Here is a 20916-nt window from a genome sequence, read left to right on the forward strand (position 1 = left end):
TTGTTTCGGGGGGCTATGCACAACACGGGGGAGCGAGGGGGGCAATTGCCCACCTGCATTTGAGAATTAAATATCGATTGTCTACTAATATATTAGGGAAAAACGTGAAACTCGTATGTCGGTGGAGGGTCTAACTCCCCTCCCCCCGCCCCGACAAATCTGAAATGACGCTCTTGCAAACAAATTTTTAATATATCTCATTTCAACTTAACTGATTTCATTTTAGAAAAAAAATGAGAATATTCAGTTTTATCTGTGTACGTTTTTACCTGAAAGAAAATATTGAGAAAAGTTGAAGCTGAAATATACTAATTGCTGTTTTAATGGCAAGAATTGCAGATTGGTAAATCTTATGTGATGTGATACACACAAAAATTTAGCAGTGAATCTAACCTTTTATTCTATTCATAGGAGAAAAGGAAGCATCTTCTTGTCCTTCCTAATTCCCCGGGCTACTTATCCCCCCCCCCCTCTTGATTTTCTTTAATTCAAACATTTAACTTTCTTTATAACTTAACGATGTAAATATTTCTTTGCCATAATAAATAAAGTTCCGTTTGTTGATATTTGTGCAAATTGATATGGAACATCAGTTTCACTTATCAGCTCCTCTTAGTTTTGGTGTTACTGTTGATGACGGACTTGAATCACAACTAACAACAGTCGCAAGTATGGTAGGAGAAACGAACGAAAGTAACAACTAAGAAAAAGAAACAGAAGAGTAGAATGGACGAAAGAAAGTAAAAAAAACACAGTTCTTACATGGAATGAAACTTGACAAATAGTATTATTTCTGAACAAAGAGCATAAGAAAATGGAAAGTCAATGATATTCTTAGCAATGATAAGAAGAGTTATTGTTATACGTGGAATGCGAAAAAAACTATCAAATTTATTTCGGAAGAGGGAGGGCTGCAATTATGGAATGAACACTGTCAATCATTGAGGAATTTTCATTGTCTAGCTCCGAAGACAGTTCCGATGCTTATGAAGTTTATATACACAAAAAGTTAATGATAAAGACTGTCATCCATTGAGGAGTTTCATGGCTTAGCTGCGAAGATTATTGTTAGATCTTCGTGAAGTTTACGTGGAACTACAAGGACAAAACGTCGATGGTATTAGTGATCATACACAAAATTAATTATGATACCGACAGCCATTGAGAAGTATCATGGTCTAGCTATAAAGACTATTGTTAGATATTTATGAATTTTTTATGAGACCACCGGGAAAGTATGCTTTAAATGGGTCGTATTTAGAACCACCTCTTTTTCTTGAATTTTGTAAAAAATAAAGGGTAAAAATTTGTTTCATTTGCGCGTTGCTTTAAGCGCCACAATTAGGGCAGAAGAAATTTTGCTTTTTAGGTGTTCAGTTCGTCTTCATGATTCACGTAATGTCTTCCACTAGAGTTGACTCTTACTATCTGTCCGTTACTTGTCCAACAGTTCTTTTTACAAAAGGTCTGTTTAGCCGGGCGAAGGAGCTGATGTCATTTAACTGTTATCTTAATTCTTCCTCTTAAAAGCCATTTGATCTGATTATAACTTTTAGCATAACAATATATCACTGGCTCGAGTTAGAACGTAATATTCGTATATAGCAAATGAATTGTACACATAATTACTGGAAACATTCACGTCGAACAGGAAGATGATTTGGGGTTTAATTGATAAGAAGATTTGAATTAATTTTTAGTTATACTTTGTCAAAATGTTTAAGTTTTAAGGTGCGAATGATTAGTTTTTCTTTCTATTTTCATAAGACTGTGTTTTGAGAAAGAAAGCTCTTAAACAGAAGGTAGTATTCTAATAATTATGTATTAATTTTTGATAAATTATTGGGTTTCGCTGTTGCTAAAAATTTTAGAATTTTATTGGATACTTCAGTTGAGCTAATTTATGCATTGCTGTATATACAATTACTAAGCAGAAGATCGGGGTTGCCAGTTCATAGCCGGCTTTTTTCGGTTTTAATTAATCGTGTTCTTTGTTTCGTGGTATTTAGTTTGTCTGAAATAATTTATGAATTTTAAAAGAGACGTTTGGAGTGTCAAGGGCGAATCCAACAAAGGCTTGTTTCACAAAAATGTGTACCCTGAACGGTCAAAATAATCATCCATTTATTTTGAAAATGTATTTTCTGAGGGAAAGAGAGACGACTCCATAAACTGTGATATAAACACGAAAAATGACAGCCAGTTTGGTATTGCTACTGGAAGACCCCAAATGTAATTTCTAAGCGTTCGCGTTGTACGTAACTTTCATTGACTTCGCACTTACTACCCGGAACGAGTCATATATACTGCACGCAAAGCTTTCTGATTTGAAATATCTGCTCTTTTAAATTACTTCTAAAGATGGCTAATGAGTAGGGATTTTGGGGTATAAGAAGTATACAGGAAAGCTAATTTTGTTATTGGTAGTTCAATTGGTAGAGCACCCGGCAGAACCAACGCCAGACATTGGCCATATTTTTCCGTGTTCTTCCGTCTTTCTCCTGTTCCTACTAGTGTTTGTGCGTATGAACTAATTTTGAATTTCATCTTTTCTGTCGGACACTAGGTGTCTCTAGTTACCGCATGTTTCGCATCATAGCAACATTAATTATAAGAAATTTGAAAGTAAATGTAGAGCATCACTATTATTATAAAAATAAATATTTCAAATGTAATAAAACTAACATGAAATCAATTGAAGTTAAATGACAGTTGAAAAATTACATGAAATTGTTGTTTGATATATATAAAGGACTCGAATATTTATATACAAGGTGACTGGTAGTTCGATGCATTCCTTGCAAGTACTAAGTACTTTGGAATCAACCGGGAGTCGCAAATCAATAATTTCTGAGTGATTTGTACATATTCTTTTTAATTTGCCAGATAACGAGAGGTCCGCGAGAAAGTTCTACCCTGACCCACTTCTAAAGATCGTAGAGGGATGAAATTTTACATGTGTAATCCTGCATACATATGTAGGTCATGTAATAACGTATAACTCGTAACTATGCACCGTTGCTGTGTTATAGGTCTGAACGTGAAGTAAGGTGTTGTGGTCCAAAATCCATTACTGCACCTCAGAAAGCAGCGTGGCAAAACCGCAGAAGTACTTGCCCCTTGGAAATTACTCTATGGTTCGGAAGAGGTGAAATGAAGATGGTGTGCGATCAAGAGAAAACGCAAACTATGACGGATTTCATACCCAGAGTCGTGCGTCTGTCTGGCCAACATTCGAGCAGTGAACGTGTGCGTTGTTTTCCAGGAGGCAGACACCTTTTGTCAGCATGCCACGCTCTGGGATTTCACAGAATCCCGCAACGCATGCATAAATGAGGCATAGTATATTCTGGTAATTGTGGTACCCTTTGCCTGGAAAGCAAGTAGTAATACTCTATGCTGATCTCAAATAAACGTGATCATCATTTTGGTCGCTCAGAGTTGAACACGGACTTCCACGTTTAGAGTTATTAAAGCGATGTATTCGTTTGCTATATCTTTCTTTGTTTACTTATGTATTCATGCAAGGGAATGATTCAAGGAAGGGTTCAGACCTCCAATTCTGGGGTTGCATGGGTCTTTTAGGTGGATCTAGGATTTAGGGAAGAACTGACCCTCGCCTTCTAGAAGGGGGGCCGCGGTGGCTCAGTGGTAGAGCGTTCACCTCTGGTTCATGGGGTCCCGGGTTCAAACCCTGCTCCCACCAAGTGAACTTTGTGGTGGACAAACACCGTGTGCGTGGGTTTTCTCGGGGTTCTCCCGTTTCCTCCCACTTTCTTCATTCCACCATTTCATTCATTTCTCATAATCACCGTCTCCTTTAGCCTAGCCGGCATAAGCGTAGGACGTAAAACTCAAATATTTCATTTCATATTTTTCGCCTTCTAGAATGTACCATTCCGGACTTCACCTGGTGGGAGTGAAGAAAACCAAGAAAAACCTAGTCAAACCAATGGCAGCGTGTCGATGTACCACCGCGTTCAACTCTGAGCAACCAAAGTGATGATCACATTTATTTGGGATCAGCATAGAGTATTACTAGTATTAGTGTTAGTGTTGCAGATTAACTTTAAGAATTTAATCTATAGCTGATGGATTTTTTGCATAAGAGTTTAATATGAAATAGTTTAATAAAAAAGAATACAGATTGGCAATTGTAGAGATTGACCATTCTGTTTACGAGCACCGTTCCCACGGTAGTTGAGATAACAAAGCGTTGGTGTGTTGCACCTGGTCTGCAATGTAACAATTTTGTATTTAAAAAGGTTTTTAAGCGTTGATAATTATTTATATGAAAAATATATATAAAATAGTTTTAGTAGCCAAAATCATGAGTTGGCAACTTTACTTAAGAAAAGAAAAATGTTTGTTTCGAAGCACTCTGTTAATGAGATAAGCATTTAGTTTAATAAAGAATGATTTCTTTGTATTATTCACGGTGCCAGTAGGTTTAGAGAATTCCTGTACGCAAAGAAAGAACATAGTTTCTCACCAGCTCGAAAGCGTTCAGAGCAAAGCAAAAAAATAACTTTTTTGTTCACATGAATAAAATAATAATTTTGTATGTTGATTAAAAATTGGAGAAAATACACAGTTTGTCCAATAAGTGGGGTCTTATGGCCGTGCTGACGATCATAAGAAAGAAGAATGAGCGTTAAAAATAAAAAAGCTGCAGCAAGCTTTTAGCTACTCTTTCTTATGAGAAGATTTGTATTACTTGCAATACTTGGTAGCGAATTAGCGAGATATCCTGGAAAAGTCAGGGTATTTGAAATTTCTAGAAAAGTTACGGAATTCTCAGAATTTTCTGCTACTAGTCAGGGAAATTCCATGCTTTCGAAAGCACAGTGCCGTTCTGTAACAGTGTGGAGATCTTTTATCGTAATTTTTTTGTCATCGCTTCTCTGCAATACCAATCATGTTATTTCAGAAACAGTTTTCTACTGCTCCTTTAACCTGTCATTTGGAACAGACAGTAGTTGACAGAATAATGAAAACAAGAAAGTTAGTGGAAAGAAAGTTCTGTTAACATTTGATTCAACAGAGAAAGGAACGAAGATATAGTACAATATTTTACAAGACATTGGATATGTACTTTTTATAATAGTTGACGTCAAAATGAAAGAAAATTTGTTATATTTAAATGAACAGAGGAAGGGATGTAAATATTGCAAAATCTTTTCTCAATAATTTTTATATTCTTGTACTCGAGATTTCTTCATAGTTTGTTATTAAAATACGTACTAACATATCCCCATTTTATTGTCTTATATCCTCATTTTTTTGGTCATTATCCTCATTTTATATATACTACCTCAGTGAAATAGTTTAGATTGAATGAGCTCCTGGTGTGATAACCATGTTAGTTCATGTTACGCCCTCCTCCCTACCATTACGAAATCCTGGCTAAACGAACCAATATATGCTGCCAGGAAAATAGTTTAGAATGATCGAACTCCTGGTGTGATGACCTCAGTATTTCATGTCACCGAGACCCCTTCCCCTTTTTTTCTTTTTTTAACGAAATCCTAGCTACCTGCCTGGATTAGCCACGAGGAGCTGCAGAGAAAGTCAAATTTGTATTATATTGAATTGTCCATAACATTCAAATGTAATCTTGTTTACTTTCTTTTACTGTGGAGTTCCCTCGTGGCTAAGCAGTAAACGTACGCATCTTTGTCATGGGAGACCCGTGCTCGATTTCCGGAGGTAACTCATGTGGTTCGGATCTCACGTAAAGCATTAGGTTTAAATCTCATGTAGCCTCGCTGTTGAAAAAGATGCTTAGCTCAATTCAAATTAAAATATTTTCTAGGGGATACTCGTATATTTTTATTATTGCTGTTATTATCATATCGAATATAACTTCCCTTTTCCACTTTGAAATTCAATGAGAAGTTAACTTACAGTGCAATTAGAATTCTAACCGAATTCTTACACAAAGAGCAAGAATCTACACTGGATAATATTTTCCTTCTCTTTTTCTGTTGCATATTTTTCAATTGTTTTTAAATGTATTGTCATCGGTGATTTCAAATTTGAAATCCGTTTTCTTGTAATGCTATAGTTTTCATGCAATTTTAAACTTGTAATCTTTCCAAGAATGCTTTGGCATGCCTCGCAGTTGTTCTTACCTGTTTTATGCTTCAGTAATTTATTTATTTGTAATGTAATCTGAAGTAATCCCGTTATTGCTCTCACCAGTCAATAATAATAATAATACAATGCTAACAATGGTTAAAGTAATTTGTTGACGTTAACTAGGAAGAAACATCATTTTCGTTATCAAACGCATCTGATATTTGCCACATAGTGTTTGTTATTTGTATTTTCCCAAAATAGAATTCACACGAAAGCCTAAATCGTACAATAAAAATGTTAGGATTGACAAGAGCTAGGATTGGCAAGTTTTTTTAAGAAAAAAGATTCGTCTGTATATGCCCATAACACGGTCTCTCTTTCTAGTCTTCTCATTAGAGCACTGCTTCTTCAAGTAGATATAAATGTATAATTAAGCCTAATATCTTATGCTACGTATGGGACTGCTACAAACTTCACCGTCAAAACCGAAATATAACATCCTTTATGAATATATCTCTAAAACAATCTTAAATTCTCCTTGGCGAACAAAACAAAAAATAATCTCAGCAACCGATCTCCATGGTTTACTTTTCAGTTACGAAAATTTTCCAGTTCCCTCAAGTTGGCATAGCCTATTTTCTTTTTAAAATAATTTTTGTTTAGCTTCCCTTTATTTAAACAATTACGAACGAACGATCTGCATGGTTTATTTTTGGTTTCCGAAAATGTGTTCTGCCAGGTTCACGCACATGCCTTTTTTTGTATAAATTGTTTATATATCGTGAACAAATGAAAATTTTATGTGAACAATCGTGAACAAACGATTTGCGTGGTTATTTCCGATTTCCGATATTTTTTTCAGGTACATGAAGTTGACACCGCCCATTTTGTTTTTCATATAAATTGTTTATAAATCGTGAACAAACTAAACTTTTATGTGAAAAATCGTGAACAATCGACCTGAATGGTTTATTTTCGATTTCCGAAGATGGGTCTGTCAGGTTCACGCACATGCCATTTTTGCTTTTTTCGTATTAATTGTTTATAAATCGTGCACAAGTGAAACATTTATGTGAACAATCGTGAACAAACGATCTCTATGGTTTATTTTCGATTTTCGATATTTTTCAGGTACGGGAAGTTGATACCGTTCATTTTGTTTTTCATATAAATTGTTTAAATAGTTGAATAAACGAAAATTTTATGTGAACAAATAATGAACAAACGATTTACATAGTTTATTTTCGATTTTTGATATTTTTCAGGTACGTGAAGTTCGCACCTCCCATTTGGTTTTTCGAATAAATTGTTTATAAATCGTGAACAAACAAAAATGTTATGTCAAAAATCGTGAATAAACGATGAACAAACGATCTGCATGGTTTATTTTCGATTTCCGTTATTTTTGAGGTACGTGAACCTGACACACACCATTTAGTTTTTCGTATAAATTGTTTATAAATCGTGAACAAACGATTCTTTTTTTAGTTATAAACAAAAATGAACAAACGATCTGCATTGTTTATTTTGGATTTCCGAAACTGGGTTCTGCCATGTTCATGCACATGTCATTTTTGTTTTTAAGTATGATTTTTTTATGAATCTAAACAAACGAAACTTTTATGTGAACAATCGACAACAAATAATCTGCGTGGTTCATTTTCGATTTCCTATGTTTTTCAGATATGTAAAATTGACACCGACTGTTTTTCGTATAAATTGTTTATAAATCGTGAACAAACGAAAATTTTATGTGAATATATAATGAAGAAACAATCTACATGGTTTATTTTCGATTTCTAATATTTTTCAGATACGTGAAGTTGGCACTTCCCATTTGGTTTTTCGTATAAATTGTTTATAAATCGTAAACAAACGAAAATGTTATGTGAACAATCGTGAACAAATGATCTGCATGGTTCATTTTCGATTTCCGATACTTTTTCAGGTACGTGAACTTGATATCGTCCATTTTGCTTTTCGTATAAATTGTTTATAAATCTTGAACAAACTAAAATTTTATGTGAACAGTCGTGAAGAAACGATGAACAAACGATTTCCATGGTTTAATTTCGATTTCTGATATATTTCAGTAACGCGAAGTTGACACCGCCCATTTTGTTTTTCGTATAAATTGTTTATAAATCGTGAACAAACGAAAATTTTATGTGAACAACCGTGAACAAACGATGAATAAACGATCTGCATGGTTTATTTCCGATTTCCTAAAATGAGTTTTAGTACGTGAAGTTGGGACTTTTTTTTGTATAAATTGTTTATAAATCGTGAACAAACGAAAATTTTATGTGAACAATCGTGAACAAACGATGAACAAACGATCTACAAGGTTTATTTTCGATTTCAGAAAATGGGTTCTGCCAGGTTCACGCACTTGATAATATGTACAATTACGCGTAAAATGTCAGGTAAAAGCAGCAGTTTTCACTGAAATCATATATAACAATATCCATCCTATAAAACTTGGGCCACAGTGTTACTCGATCGTGCAGGATCAGAAACTTTAAAGCTGTGTGAAAATTAATAACAAGACGCATCATTGAATAATACACATACATAGGTAAATTATTTTCTTTATTTAAATGTTATCAGTAATTCTTAATAAATACCATACGAAAATATTCTACAAACCTCCGGGAATTGAATCCATGTTGTGGTTTTCTTTTCCAACACTAATCTTTACAATATTATAGCTTTAGAAAAATAGATAGACATTCATTATCACCGTTCACAAGATTTTCTCTGAAGTGGCTGTTTAGATTATTGTTCTGGCTCCGTATATTCCTGGAAAGAGATAAGATAAACAAAAGTTGAAAGCCTCATCCTTCCTTTTCAATTTATAATAACATTGAAAGCTAAATTAACGATTTTGATTTTAGGGATTTGGCCAGGAATTTGGGAAAATGTACCACTGTGCGCATAACCGTGGATCATAAAACTGACAGATTTCTTTCTTTTTTTTTCTTTTTTTTTTTTTTTTTTAGTTTTACTGCTCTTATGACAATGTCTAGTACTGCATACTTCATTGGTTTTGTATATACCATGTAATATATGACGGTTTTTGCATTTCATCCTTCCGCTTCGAATGTGATTTTATGTATCATCTTATGATTGAAATATGTATTTCGTATCATAAGCTGATTGTCAGTGCAGAATTCTAACGTTATATTCTCCGCCGTATACTCCCATGCTGCCGTGTCCTCTTCTGAGGTCGTTTCCTATACGTGCATTCCAGTCACCCATTACAAGTATGTGTCTATTTCTTTCTTGTGCTTTTTCGGATGTTCTTGTTAGTTCGGCATAGAATGTTTCTTTTTCAATTATGACTGCGTCTTTCCTTGGGAAGTATACCTGTACAACTGTTATTCGTTCTTCCATTTCTATGTCAGCTACCAATATTCTTGAATTAAGCGCCTCCCGTCCCGTACATTTACTAACTGCTTCTGAACTCATGATTCCAACTCCTTCCTTGGCACGACTTCCTTTGGATACTCCCGAGTATTTTAATGTATATCTCTGATCTAATTTAATTTCTCCTACCGTTTCTTTTTAACTTCACTTATTCCCACTGTTTGGATTTTGTACTTTTTCATTTCGTTCACTAGTTCTGCTTCTTTTCCTGTTATGCTCTTTATGTTCCACGTTCCAAATCTAAATCATCTTCGTTGCAATGATCTTTTCTGACGCATTCCATCCGATGTTCCAAGGCTTCGTTGTCTTCTTTTAATCAATTAGTGGTAGGCGGGTGATTAGCTCAGCACTGTTACCTCCCAGTAGGAGGGTTCACCTTGTCTCCTTGACTTCCACCGGGGTTGAGTGTCCGGTCTTCATCTTGACTGCCAAGTTACTTCCAGGGACAGGAAGAGGTGGAAATAGGAATTGAGTAGGAGATGCTAGTCTTCTGTAGCTGGTACCCAGAAGATGTATTTTGCGTTGCCATGCCCGGGCAGAGAAAATTCAAATGTTTAAAAACACTGAACAGACGTTAAGTACTTGAGGTATTAAAATCATTGTTTACATACGTTTCCACAACTGACCCTCATGAACTAACATACGTAAAAAGAGTTCAATGAGTTCTGAGAAAAAGTTGTATGTTAATTCAGATCGCAAATTTGCATAGCTACAAAAAATGTCTTCCCAAAAGATTGGATTAATTTGTAAATTATCCGTAAAAAATCAACTAGATAAGTATTTGAGCAAATTTTATTTTCTTGATTCATAAATATAGAATAACTTAAGCTTCAAGTCATTGCATGTACTTATTTCGTGTATTTATAATTTTCCTTATCAGATCTCTATGTATAAAAATTATTAAAAGAATATGAAATAGGAATTAGTAATAGTCATGTTTTTTAGTAAGGTGTATTTCGGTTTGTTGAAATCCAAAATGTTCTTAATATTACTTTTAGCCATATTATTGCCTGTAAAAAGATGTTCATTTATATTCTTCATATACAAAATTTCAAATATCCAATTGGCTCTTGGAACCAGATTTGCTGTTAACTTCGTGGCTCTTGGATTATGCATTATTTTCTTCTCTCTTTCTTCAACACTCTTTGTTCTCAAGGTCAGTCTGCACAAAATACCATCGTCGAGATATTGGTCTCGTGTAAATTCTTACAAAATACTCACTGAATGACCTCTGGAATATAAAGTGCTATAAATAACACCTATTAACCGGTTAACTGAAAAGCTCGAGTATATTCGAGATTTTAATTTTACAAATAATTTAAAACCTCGAGTATATTCGGACATCATACGGCATTATTACAATTGATCACTGTTGAACAATACAAAGTTTACAAGCTCGAATAGTCTCGTTCGGCAACATTTGTCACGTTTTTCAGTGTTTCCGCTAGGATTCGCTGTAATGCTCAGACTGGTATCGACAGTACAGCGCATTCTGGTGGATAAATTTGCAAGTGAAGTTCTTATTATTTAACTACGTGTGTAAACAGTGACATGAAGGGGCTTGCCTTGCAACCCTCATTGAATCGCTTAGAAGAAAAAGAAAAGGAGCCGCCTCTGTTGCCAGTGTACGAGTAGCCTGTGCATCGTGCATCGTATGGTTTCTTTGTAGCAACAATGGACAGCGACGAAGAAAGAGAACAATTTAATATTGAAATTAGTGGGAGTGGAACTAGTGATGAAGATTGTGAAGAAAGTGCCGAATCAGAAAGCGACTCATCGGATTCGAGCGTTAATATTGCAAGTGCAAGGCAGTGGTGTAAAATAGACACATCGAGACCAATTCTACCGCCCGCACCACGCTTTCCTTTCACAGGAAAACCTGCAATAAATATCGACCCACATACTGATGATATTCCTTAATATGTTAGTCAGTTTATAAATGACGAATTCATAGATATTTTGGTGACCGAAACCAACAGATGTGCAAGGGATACACATGAAGTGCAATGGAAGGACACAACAAGAGGTGAAATGTATATTTTCGTAGCAGTGATATTGCAGAGTATAGTAAAGAAGCGTACATATCAAATGTATTGGACCAAGAATCTGTATTTTGCAACATCCATTTTTCGTGAAATTCTTCCGTATAAAAGGTTTTTGATCTTGAAGAGAAACCTACTTTTTCCAACAACAATACCTATGATTCTGATACTCATCCTCAGTCAAAATTGAATAAAATATGGCCAATCTTAAATTTGCTATGCACAAAATTTAGTGATGTTTGTACCCCAGAAAGAGATGTGACAATCGACGAAAGTCTCATGCTGTACAAAGGTCGACTAGGTTGGGTGCAATATTTACCACTGAAGCGTGCGAGGTTTGGAATAAAGACTTTTATGCTGTGCGAATCGTCTAGCGGGTATGTTTATACCGTAGTAATCTATACAGGTAAAGATACTAAATTCGATGCTGACTATAAGGACCTTCCACAATCCTCGCAAATAGTTATGACGCTGATAAAACCACTACTTGGAATAAGATATTGCCTTACTGTGGACATTATTACTCTTCTCCAGAACTTGCCGACATGCTGATAGCAAACCGAACAGACATGTATGGCACTGTGCGACCTACAAGGAGAGACATCGTTTCACAGCAAATAACTCAAGAAAGGTGACATCGCAGCATTTCAGAGAGGCAAACTTCTTGCACTTAAGTGGAAAGATAAAAGGGATGTCTGCCTCTTATCCACTATCTACAATCCGCAAACTAAAACACGCCGAAAGAACAAGGATGTTACAAAGCCTACTGCTGTATTCGATTACAGTGATACGATTGGGGATGTAGATAAGGTGGATCAACACAGCAAACAATCTTCTGCCTCGCAAGAGAGGTAAGAAGTACTACAAAAAGATTTTCTTCCATCTTTTGGAACTCTCAATTTGTAATGCGTTTGTCCTATACAAGAAACACGGAGAGAAGAATCCACTCGAATTTCTTATGGAAACTGTTCAGAAAATGATTGAAGACCATCACAAGCGAGAATTTTCTCCGAAGGCAGCAGGTCGTTCGTCCTCAAAACATACCCCATTGCGACTTGTTGGTCGCCATTTTCCTTCCTTGGTTCCTCCCACCAAGAAGAAAGAAAAACCAACAAGATGGTGTCGAATGTGTAGCAGTGTACATGACGTGACAGGGAAGAAAATACGGCGAGAGTCAAGATACATGTGTAAAGATTGTAATGTGGCCTTGTGCGTTGACCGTTGCTTTAGAGCCTACTGCAACAAACATATAAAATGACATTCAGTCAGTTCTTACATACGTATGAGAGTGTACTCTGCAGCCACCTCGTATATCAACAGTACAGAAGGGAAAACCGATCATTTAGAATAGCGCTGCCAAATCTGAATGAGCGTTTTCCTCTTCCCCTGTACTATTGACGTTTTCCCCTTTTCTGCACTGTTGAGATACGAGGTAGCTGCAGAGTACCGTCACCGACGTAATGTGCTTTTACAGAATACAGGGTACTCTGTAGCTACCTCGTAGCTCAACAGTACAAAAGACGGGTTAAACGCTCATTCAGATTTGGCAGCGCTAGTACTGAATGGTCGTTTTTCCCTTCTCCTGTACTGTTAAGATACGAGGTAGCTGCAGAGCACCGTCGTGTATTCAGTTAAAGCATATTTTAGCAATGTTAAAGCATATTTTACCGGAGTTTTTCTTTGTAGTGTTCTACAATGTTATTATAACAATGACTTTTCTATTTCACATGGATTTCGGTAAATAAATGTTTTTCAGAACCATCACGAGTATATTCGAGGTTTTATTGAAAGCTCATTTTAGGCTTACGTAAATCATTGTTGCCTTTAGTAAAAATAATCACACTGTTGCCATTCGTTTTGTTCCTAAGTGAATGTTAGACTTTAGCAATAAAAAAAAAAAAAAAAAAAAAAAAAAAAATAGGTAAAAATTGAAACGCTCCTTTGGAAATAATTGATAAGTTAACCGGATGACCTCTGAAATATAAAATGCTATAAATAACACCTATTAATATTGGTCTCCTTATCTAGCTTTTCACGAATGTTTTCCTTTTCATTATTTTTTCCTTACTGCCAACCTGTTTTCATATCCCATCTCATATCTTGAAGTAATTTTCTTTTTCATGCTACAAGATCTTGTCATATATTCTTACAGTACGGTCATATATTCTTGTAGCACGATTAGCCTCATAGGTAGACAAAGTTATCAAAATAACTTACGTAGCTTCAGGCGTAATAGACCAACACTAGACCAAATGTTGTATATCCGTCAGTTGTCAGTCTGATCCTTTCGCTATTTGTAGTTACTTGAATGGGAGGGTCCCCGTACAATTTTCATTATTTTTAACTTCGGTTTAAAGTACGCAATTCGAATATATAGAAAAAAAGGATTAGTAAATGCATTAAAACAGTTACTCATATGTGGGTGATGTAGATGTGATAGTTATACAGAGTAACTGCACGAAAACCTATCTTCAAATAAAGTGCAATGAAATACCGTATATGGCCAATTTAATTAAGGTAGTAGTAATTTATCCAGTTCAAAGATTGGATGGGATTAATTTGAATTTAGAGTCCCTTTCAACAGCGAGACTGTATATAAGTCGTGTTCCTACAGTTTATCGTGGGATCTGAATTACATTAGCTTCCGCCGAGAATCGAACGCTGGTCTCCTGCTCTGACGACGCCTACGCTATCCACATAGTCATGAGAGAGCTCTCCAATTCAAAGAGTATACGCTTGCATTACCAATCAACGAAAATTGATAATTTGATATTACAATAAAAAGAAAACTTAATTGAGTCTTCAAGAACTAGTGACATGCAACTACAGAAAAGCCATATTACGAGCTCGTTTTATTCATGGTTGGAATTAAGGAAATGTGAATTATCTTTGGCCGATTGAGATTTTCATTTTAAGCCAAAGTACTATTAATATTAGTATGTACATAAGTCACCCATCGTTCGTACCCATCAGTGAGTGACAGTTTGTAACTGGTGGGAATCTCCAAGTTTTCGTTAAAAGCTTGAAATCATCAGCGGAAAAGAACTTCAGGTCTGCAATCGAGATCGAGAGGCTGGCTGAGAAAATGAAGAAGACTACTTTGCCGAAACGGTTAAGGTGAATACATGATAATGGTTCTCCTCTGTAATAGTGGTTAATTTGATATTGACATAGATAATAAAAATTAAGTTTTTGAAGATAGAATTTACATTTCATATCTCAGTTTTGAAACCACTTTCAGTTTTAAGATTCTACCACTGGAGCCCGAAGCATAAGCTAGGCTGATGCCAATTGTCTTTCTCAACAAAACTGCTTTTGTTATCCATCTTATTCAATAGATGCTTCAAAGAAAGGTATTATCCCACCAGTTGGAAACTAGCTCACGTGACCTCAATATATAAATTTGACCTTAAAAATCATATATAGGCCAATATATCCTCTTTCTGTAATATCTATTATTTGCGAAAAAAAAAAATCAAGGACAGGCTACTTAAATTCACCTCACCTTACATTCACTTCTTAGCACGGCTTTCTACCGAAAAGCTCGTCTTACAAACGTAAGTACTCTTCTTTCCTATGCAGTTAAATGTATGAACAACAATACTCAATTAAATGTTATCTACTTGAATCTTTCCAATACCTTTGGTTCTGTCAGTCACATTCTTCTTCCCCACAAGCTTTCCAATAGCTTTAATATACACAGCAAATTTCTCTCTTTAATCATCAGTTACTTGAAGGACCGTAAACAGAGTTGTTTTTTCAAGGGCAACTTCTAACCCCAACCCGTGATCTCAGGAGGGGAGGGGCTCAAGGGAGTGTACTTGATCCCCTGCTATTTGTCCTGTATATGGATGACCTCTACTCACAGCTATTAGCTCATCTTAATGACCTTCTACTTTATACTGACGATTGTAAATTATGCAGAGAAATATCGTGTCTTCAAGACACGATTGCCCTACAGGAAGACGTAAATTACCCTATAGGCTGGTGTAAAATGTGGCACTTGAAACTTAACAACAAGAAATGTGACAGTATTACCATTTCTCTGAAAAAGTTTCCTGTTCCCTCCACATACAATATCATCGATTCCCCTATTACACATTCTGCTTGTCATAATGATCTTCGTGTCATCTTTGATTCGAAACTCACATTCTCTGACCACATCTCCTCAGTTAAGAATTCAGTGCGCATTTTGTAGCTTCTTTATCGATTTACTGAACTATGCACTGTTTCATCATTAGCAACCTTTTATAAAACTCTAATAGCACCTACACACCTCTCTAGACTTAATTCTATTCTGAATTTCTTTATTGCTATAGTACGATTTCGTGTTCCTGCATTTCGAATATTACCTAAGAAGGAACTCTTGCGGTATCTTAATATCCCGACTCCTGGAGTACACAGAAATAATTCTGACCTGAAATTTCTTCATAAAATAGTTAATGAAAACTTAAGATCGGAAACATTACTTTGGGAACTATCCTTACGTGTTCCTCTCCGCATAACCTGGAATACCTACCTATTCCATTTTGCCCACCCTAGGTTGGCAATTATACAGAGGTCTCTTTTCTTTTTACAGAATACCGAATTGTTATAATCATTTAACAATTGATGCGGACATTTTTTCGAGTTACCCGATGTTTGAAAGAGCAATTTAACGAATAATGGCGAAATAATATTACTTTTGCACTATTTGTTGACACTGTTTTTAATTTTGTATGTTTTTTCGCCCTGTTTGTTAACATTTCCCCGTGTAAAATGGCAAAATTATGCTGTATCTGTAAATTTGTTCAATAAATGAATAAATTCTGCAAAACAACGATGTTTAAGTTTTAATAGACGAATTGTAGAGTACATGTATTTAATGTAACATCTTACTACATCTTCTGATATACTGAGTATGAAATGAAATTATTTTAATAAATATTTTTCTTTTTCAGAGATCCCTGAAGAATGGATTAAATCATGGGACAGTGATCCACCATCTTGCTTTCGTCTTCCTGAACCCAATATATTTTTAGCAAAAGATTTTACAATTCTTCCTCTTGAAGCCAAAGATGAAGAACAAGAGTACCCTAAAAAAATCTTCACAGAAGACGCTGGTGAAGTATGGTATCGACGTGACACAAAATTTAAACTGCCCATAGCCTATCTGAATTTCTATTTAATTTCTCCAGTGGCATTGGCATCCGCTGAAAAGTAATTTACGTTAATATATATTTTAGTGATAATTATATTGTGCGTAAATTTTATTAGTGTGTGAAAGGTTCTCCCTCAAGAGTTAAAAAATCCGAGTGCGCTGAATACAATGCTACTTAGTATTGAGTAGTAGCACGCCACTGTTGAGTGGTAGTACTTAAAGTTAACCTCATTGCTGAATGCAAAAAAGATCGCGTTCATCATCAAAGAATAGGGTTGCTAAATAGTGAATTTCATGTTGTGCTTGATGGTCGTTTTAAACTCGCAGATATTAAGTAACTGTTAGCAACACGAATACTAATAATTATTTTAACATGAGAAAAATTAAATACAGTTGCGCTATATGTAATGAAATTTACTGTGAAGATTTATTATTATTATTATTATTATTATTATTATTATTATTATTATTATTATTATTAATAGTAATAATAATAATAATAATAATAATAATAATAATAATAATAATAATAACAGATATCACCCTTGACGTTTAAACAAGTTCTACTCCTCAACGTTTCTAAAGAGTAATATGAATGTAAAATAGTCTAAGTAATTGTAGTATATATCGGAGTTTATTGCAACTAACTAATTAATAGAATAACTTAAAGAATTGAAGTTTTGTCTCAAGAAACAAAAGGTTACTAATAGATCCTATGTTGTGTAAAATCAATTCAAGCAGAATGTTAAAAAAAAAACACTTATCTCACAAAGCTTCTACTTTATGTTATTCTCTTATCTTTATGTAGTCTTTCCAACTATCGTTTTTTTTACACTTGGCGCATATTTCTTATTTTTGCGACATGTCCTAACCTTTTTAAACGCCTGGATTCAATTGTCTGTAGCATATAATGATATTTATTCGCAAGATTTGTTTATTCCTTTATTTGTTTGTTAAATATCAAATAGAAATTTCAAACTTGCTGTTCAAATAAATTCTACTCATAACGTTCTTAAAAAATTCTGGGTTTATCTTCTGTGCTAGTAAGAATTAAAACAATTACCTTTGCATTCGTGATTCTCTTTTTGTAGTTTATGATACTATTTCGACTTACACTGAAATCACGTTCGCAATTATTTGTTATTTTTTGCAGGCTGGAACTTGTACAATATCACCACTGTCTGCTTATGTAAATGCCTTGAAGAAAATGAACCCTTAATTCTCGATTTCACTAGATTTCTTTAACCTTATTCACTTTAACACTTGTTTTGCAATTATTATTGTGTCATAACACGATTAAGAACAGCTGTTTTTGTAATGATTTTGGCATCAAATGTTAATCTTTAAACGTTCATTTTCATTTATGTTTTACATGCTTACTCATTGTAATATTGAGATGTAAATTTTTACAACTATGTACAAATTCCTTTTCGTATTCTATATTCTAAATACAAATTTAGAGTTTTTATTTTCAATGTACAGAGCTTTACAGGTTCACTTTAAGAATATTCTTTTTAAAGTATCAATTCCAAAACTTATCACCGTTTGGCGTTGACGAAATCTTTATCTGGCTACAATGAACATACGATGTTGAATGTCGTCTGAACATTTTTTGGTTAAGTTTTTGAACTTACAGAAAAGAACATTAAATACGAAAAGAAATTTGTTCATAGTTGTAAATATTTATATTTAATTTATTACTATAAGTATACATAAAAAAAAACTGTGTGCATAGTGACAAATAAATCTGCAAATAAAGAAACATTTATCATCAAAACCGTTACAAAATAACAGTTCTTATTTGTATTAGTGGACGGGGAAAAGAATATTTAAATACAAAAGAAAATTTGTACGTAGTTGTGAATACTTACATTTCAGTATTACAGTGAGTAGACATAATGAAAACCTGTGTGTATGGTCGAATTAAATTAAATATCAAGAAATAACATTTGATACCAAAAACCTTACCGAAGTAACAGTTCTTATTCGAGTGTTAGTGGACCGATAATAATTTCAAACGAATGTTAAAGCGAGTAAAGTTAAAGTAATCTAGTGAAGTTCGAAAGTTAGGGGTTCATTTTCTTCGCGGGATTTACATAAGCAGGATGCTATAGAAGTTCCAGTTTGCGAAAAGTGACAAATGATTGAGACCGTGACAAATGATAAAGAATAAAATTGTTAAAAAATGAAGTGTACATGTCGGAAGAAGTTCGACAATTTTGTGTATGGTGTGTGTGTGTAAAACGCTTAGAAGTTACAAGGAATTATCAATGAATCTCCAATGTACACAAGAGATATAAATATATCTTGAAGATTCATATGCGGCTTAGCTTGTAGGATTTTTCGTTTTTTTTTTTTTTCGTTTTTTTTTTTTTTTAAAGAAGGAACATTTACAGGTTATGATAAATATTAAAGAAAAAAAAAACATAATTTCAACAACCTTTTAATTGTTACACATGAAGATGAAGTTCAATGTGTTCTGAAATGTTGTCTAGTAGAACCTGTATATTTGACGAGTGGGTCTAAACTTTTTCAGGTTTTACAGCAATGTAACAAATATTATGGAGTTCCATTTATATGACTACATTAATCAGTTTCTTTTTGCTCTTCCACCTTACATTCATTAAAAATCCTATTCAAAATAACCCTAAATAAAGTAAGATACCAGACTGAATAAACTTAATTGTTAGTAGGGATGTATAGATACTAAAAGAGCAGCATCACAGTAAGTAGGCACATGAATTATAAACATTTTGCCTGAGCCCTACAAAATCACCATCATGCTGACTGACTAACTCTATGACCTATGGAACTCTGAAGTTCAGTGCCGCGTTCTCCATTGACTTTTGCACGTAGGCAATTTAATCCAATGTCTTCTTTGTATTTCTATTTCTGCGAGGTCCATCTTAATGTTGTCCTTCCATCTGCGCCTAGATCTTCCTAATGGTCGTTTTCTGACTTCATTTTCGGTTAAAACTTCGAAAGCGTTCCTATTTTCTTCCATTCTGGCTACATACCTACCCACATGAACCCTCTAGACTTGATGACCCTAACAATGTTTGGTGAACGCTATAAACTGTGCAGTTCCTCCATTCCCATTCCTCTTGGGTTCGAATATTCGTCTCGGGATTTTATTTTCATGTACTTTCAGTCTATATTCTTCCCTTAGAGTAAACAATCATGTTTCGCAACCATACAACACAACAGGCATAATTATCGTTTTATATATTTTAAGCTTCAAATTCCTCAATAGAATTCGTGACGACAAAAGATTTTGAACTGAATAATAATACGAATTTCCTGCTTTCAGTCGACATTTAATTTCTTCATTGAAATAGTTTTGCTCTGTTAAAATTGAGCCTAAATATTTGTAAGTATCTACTTTGTAGAAAGTATTATAAGGAGTGTCCGGAAAGTACGTACATCTTGAAAAAAATACTAAAATAGTTTTGTTGAAGCCATATTTATTTTTACATGAAAGAGCACACCTTAAACTATCTTTCGACATAGTTTCCACCAATGTTCAAACACTTGTCAGAGCGGGTGACCAACTTCCCCAAATCTTCCTCAACGAAACATCCCGCCAGTGTCCGACAAGTACACACCGTTTCGTTTGAACGCCACCTTAGCGCTGGTGTCGGCACTGCACCCATGCGCAGTCGTTTGACTCGTTCATTGCCTCTCCACTGACGCCAGTGCGGTTGAGTTGTCACGAATGTTCTGTGTGCTGTGATCGTTTACAATGTTTAAAACAATTGCTGAACCTCCGACTGTAAAATTCGTTTTGTTATCTGGTTTTTGAATGCAAGGAACGTTAAGCCGGCCGAAATTCATCGTCAAATTGTAGAGACTTACGGTGAAAATGCAATGGTGATTGCATGGTGCGAAAGTGGGTGAGACAATTCAATGAAAGGCAGACAAATGTCCACGACGAACCACGAAGTGGGCGGCCTTCTGTTGTGACTGATGAGTTGGTTAGGAAAGTGGATGAGAAACTTCGTGAGAATAGACGGTGTACAATAACAATGCTTTCAGATGAATTTCCTCGAGTTTTGAGAACTGTTTTGCATGAGATTATCACCGACCACTTAGGTTATCGCAAGCTATGTTCCCGGTAGATTCCGAAAATGCTCACAGACGTCCACAAAACCAAACGACTTGGCAGTGCTTTGATATTCCTTACCCGTTGCAGCGAGGGAGGGTACTTTTTAAACCAAATCGTGA

General features: G+C 34.9%; 1 protein-coding gene across 2 annotated transcripts in view; it reads left to right on the top strand.

Moving 5' to 3' along the window:
* The window catches only part of LOC145673474 (nardilysin-like), a 276674-nt gene that overhangs the window by 180755 nt on the left and 75003 nt on the right, over nt 1–20916 (top strand). For both annotated transcript variants that reach the window (XM_081743202.1, XM_081743203.1), the window contains one exon: nt 16493–16751. In XM_081743202.1, coding sequence (XP_081599328.1) covers nt 16493–16751 — 259 coding nt within the window. The remainder of the gene's footprint in view (nt 1–16492; nt 16752–20916) is intronic.

Source organism: Thermobia domestica, chromosome 16, assembly GCF_964235325.1.
Source record: "Thermobia domestica chromosome 16, izTheDome1.hap1.1, whole genome shotgun sequence".
Classification (NCBI taxonomy): Eukaryota; Metazoa; Arthropoda; class Insecta; order Zygentoma; family Lepismatidae; genus Thermobia; species Thermobia domestica.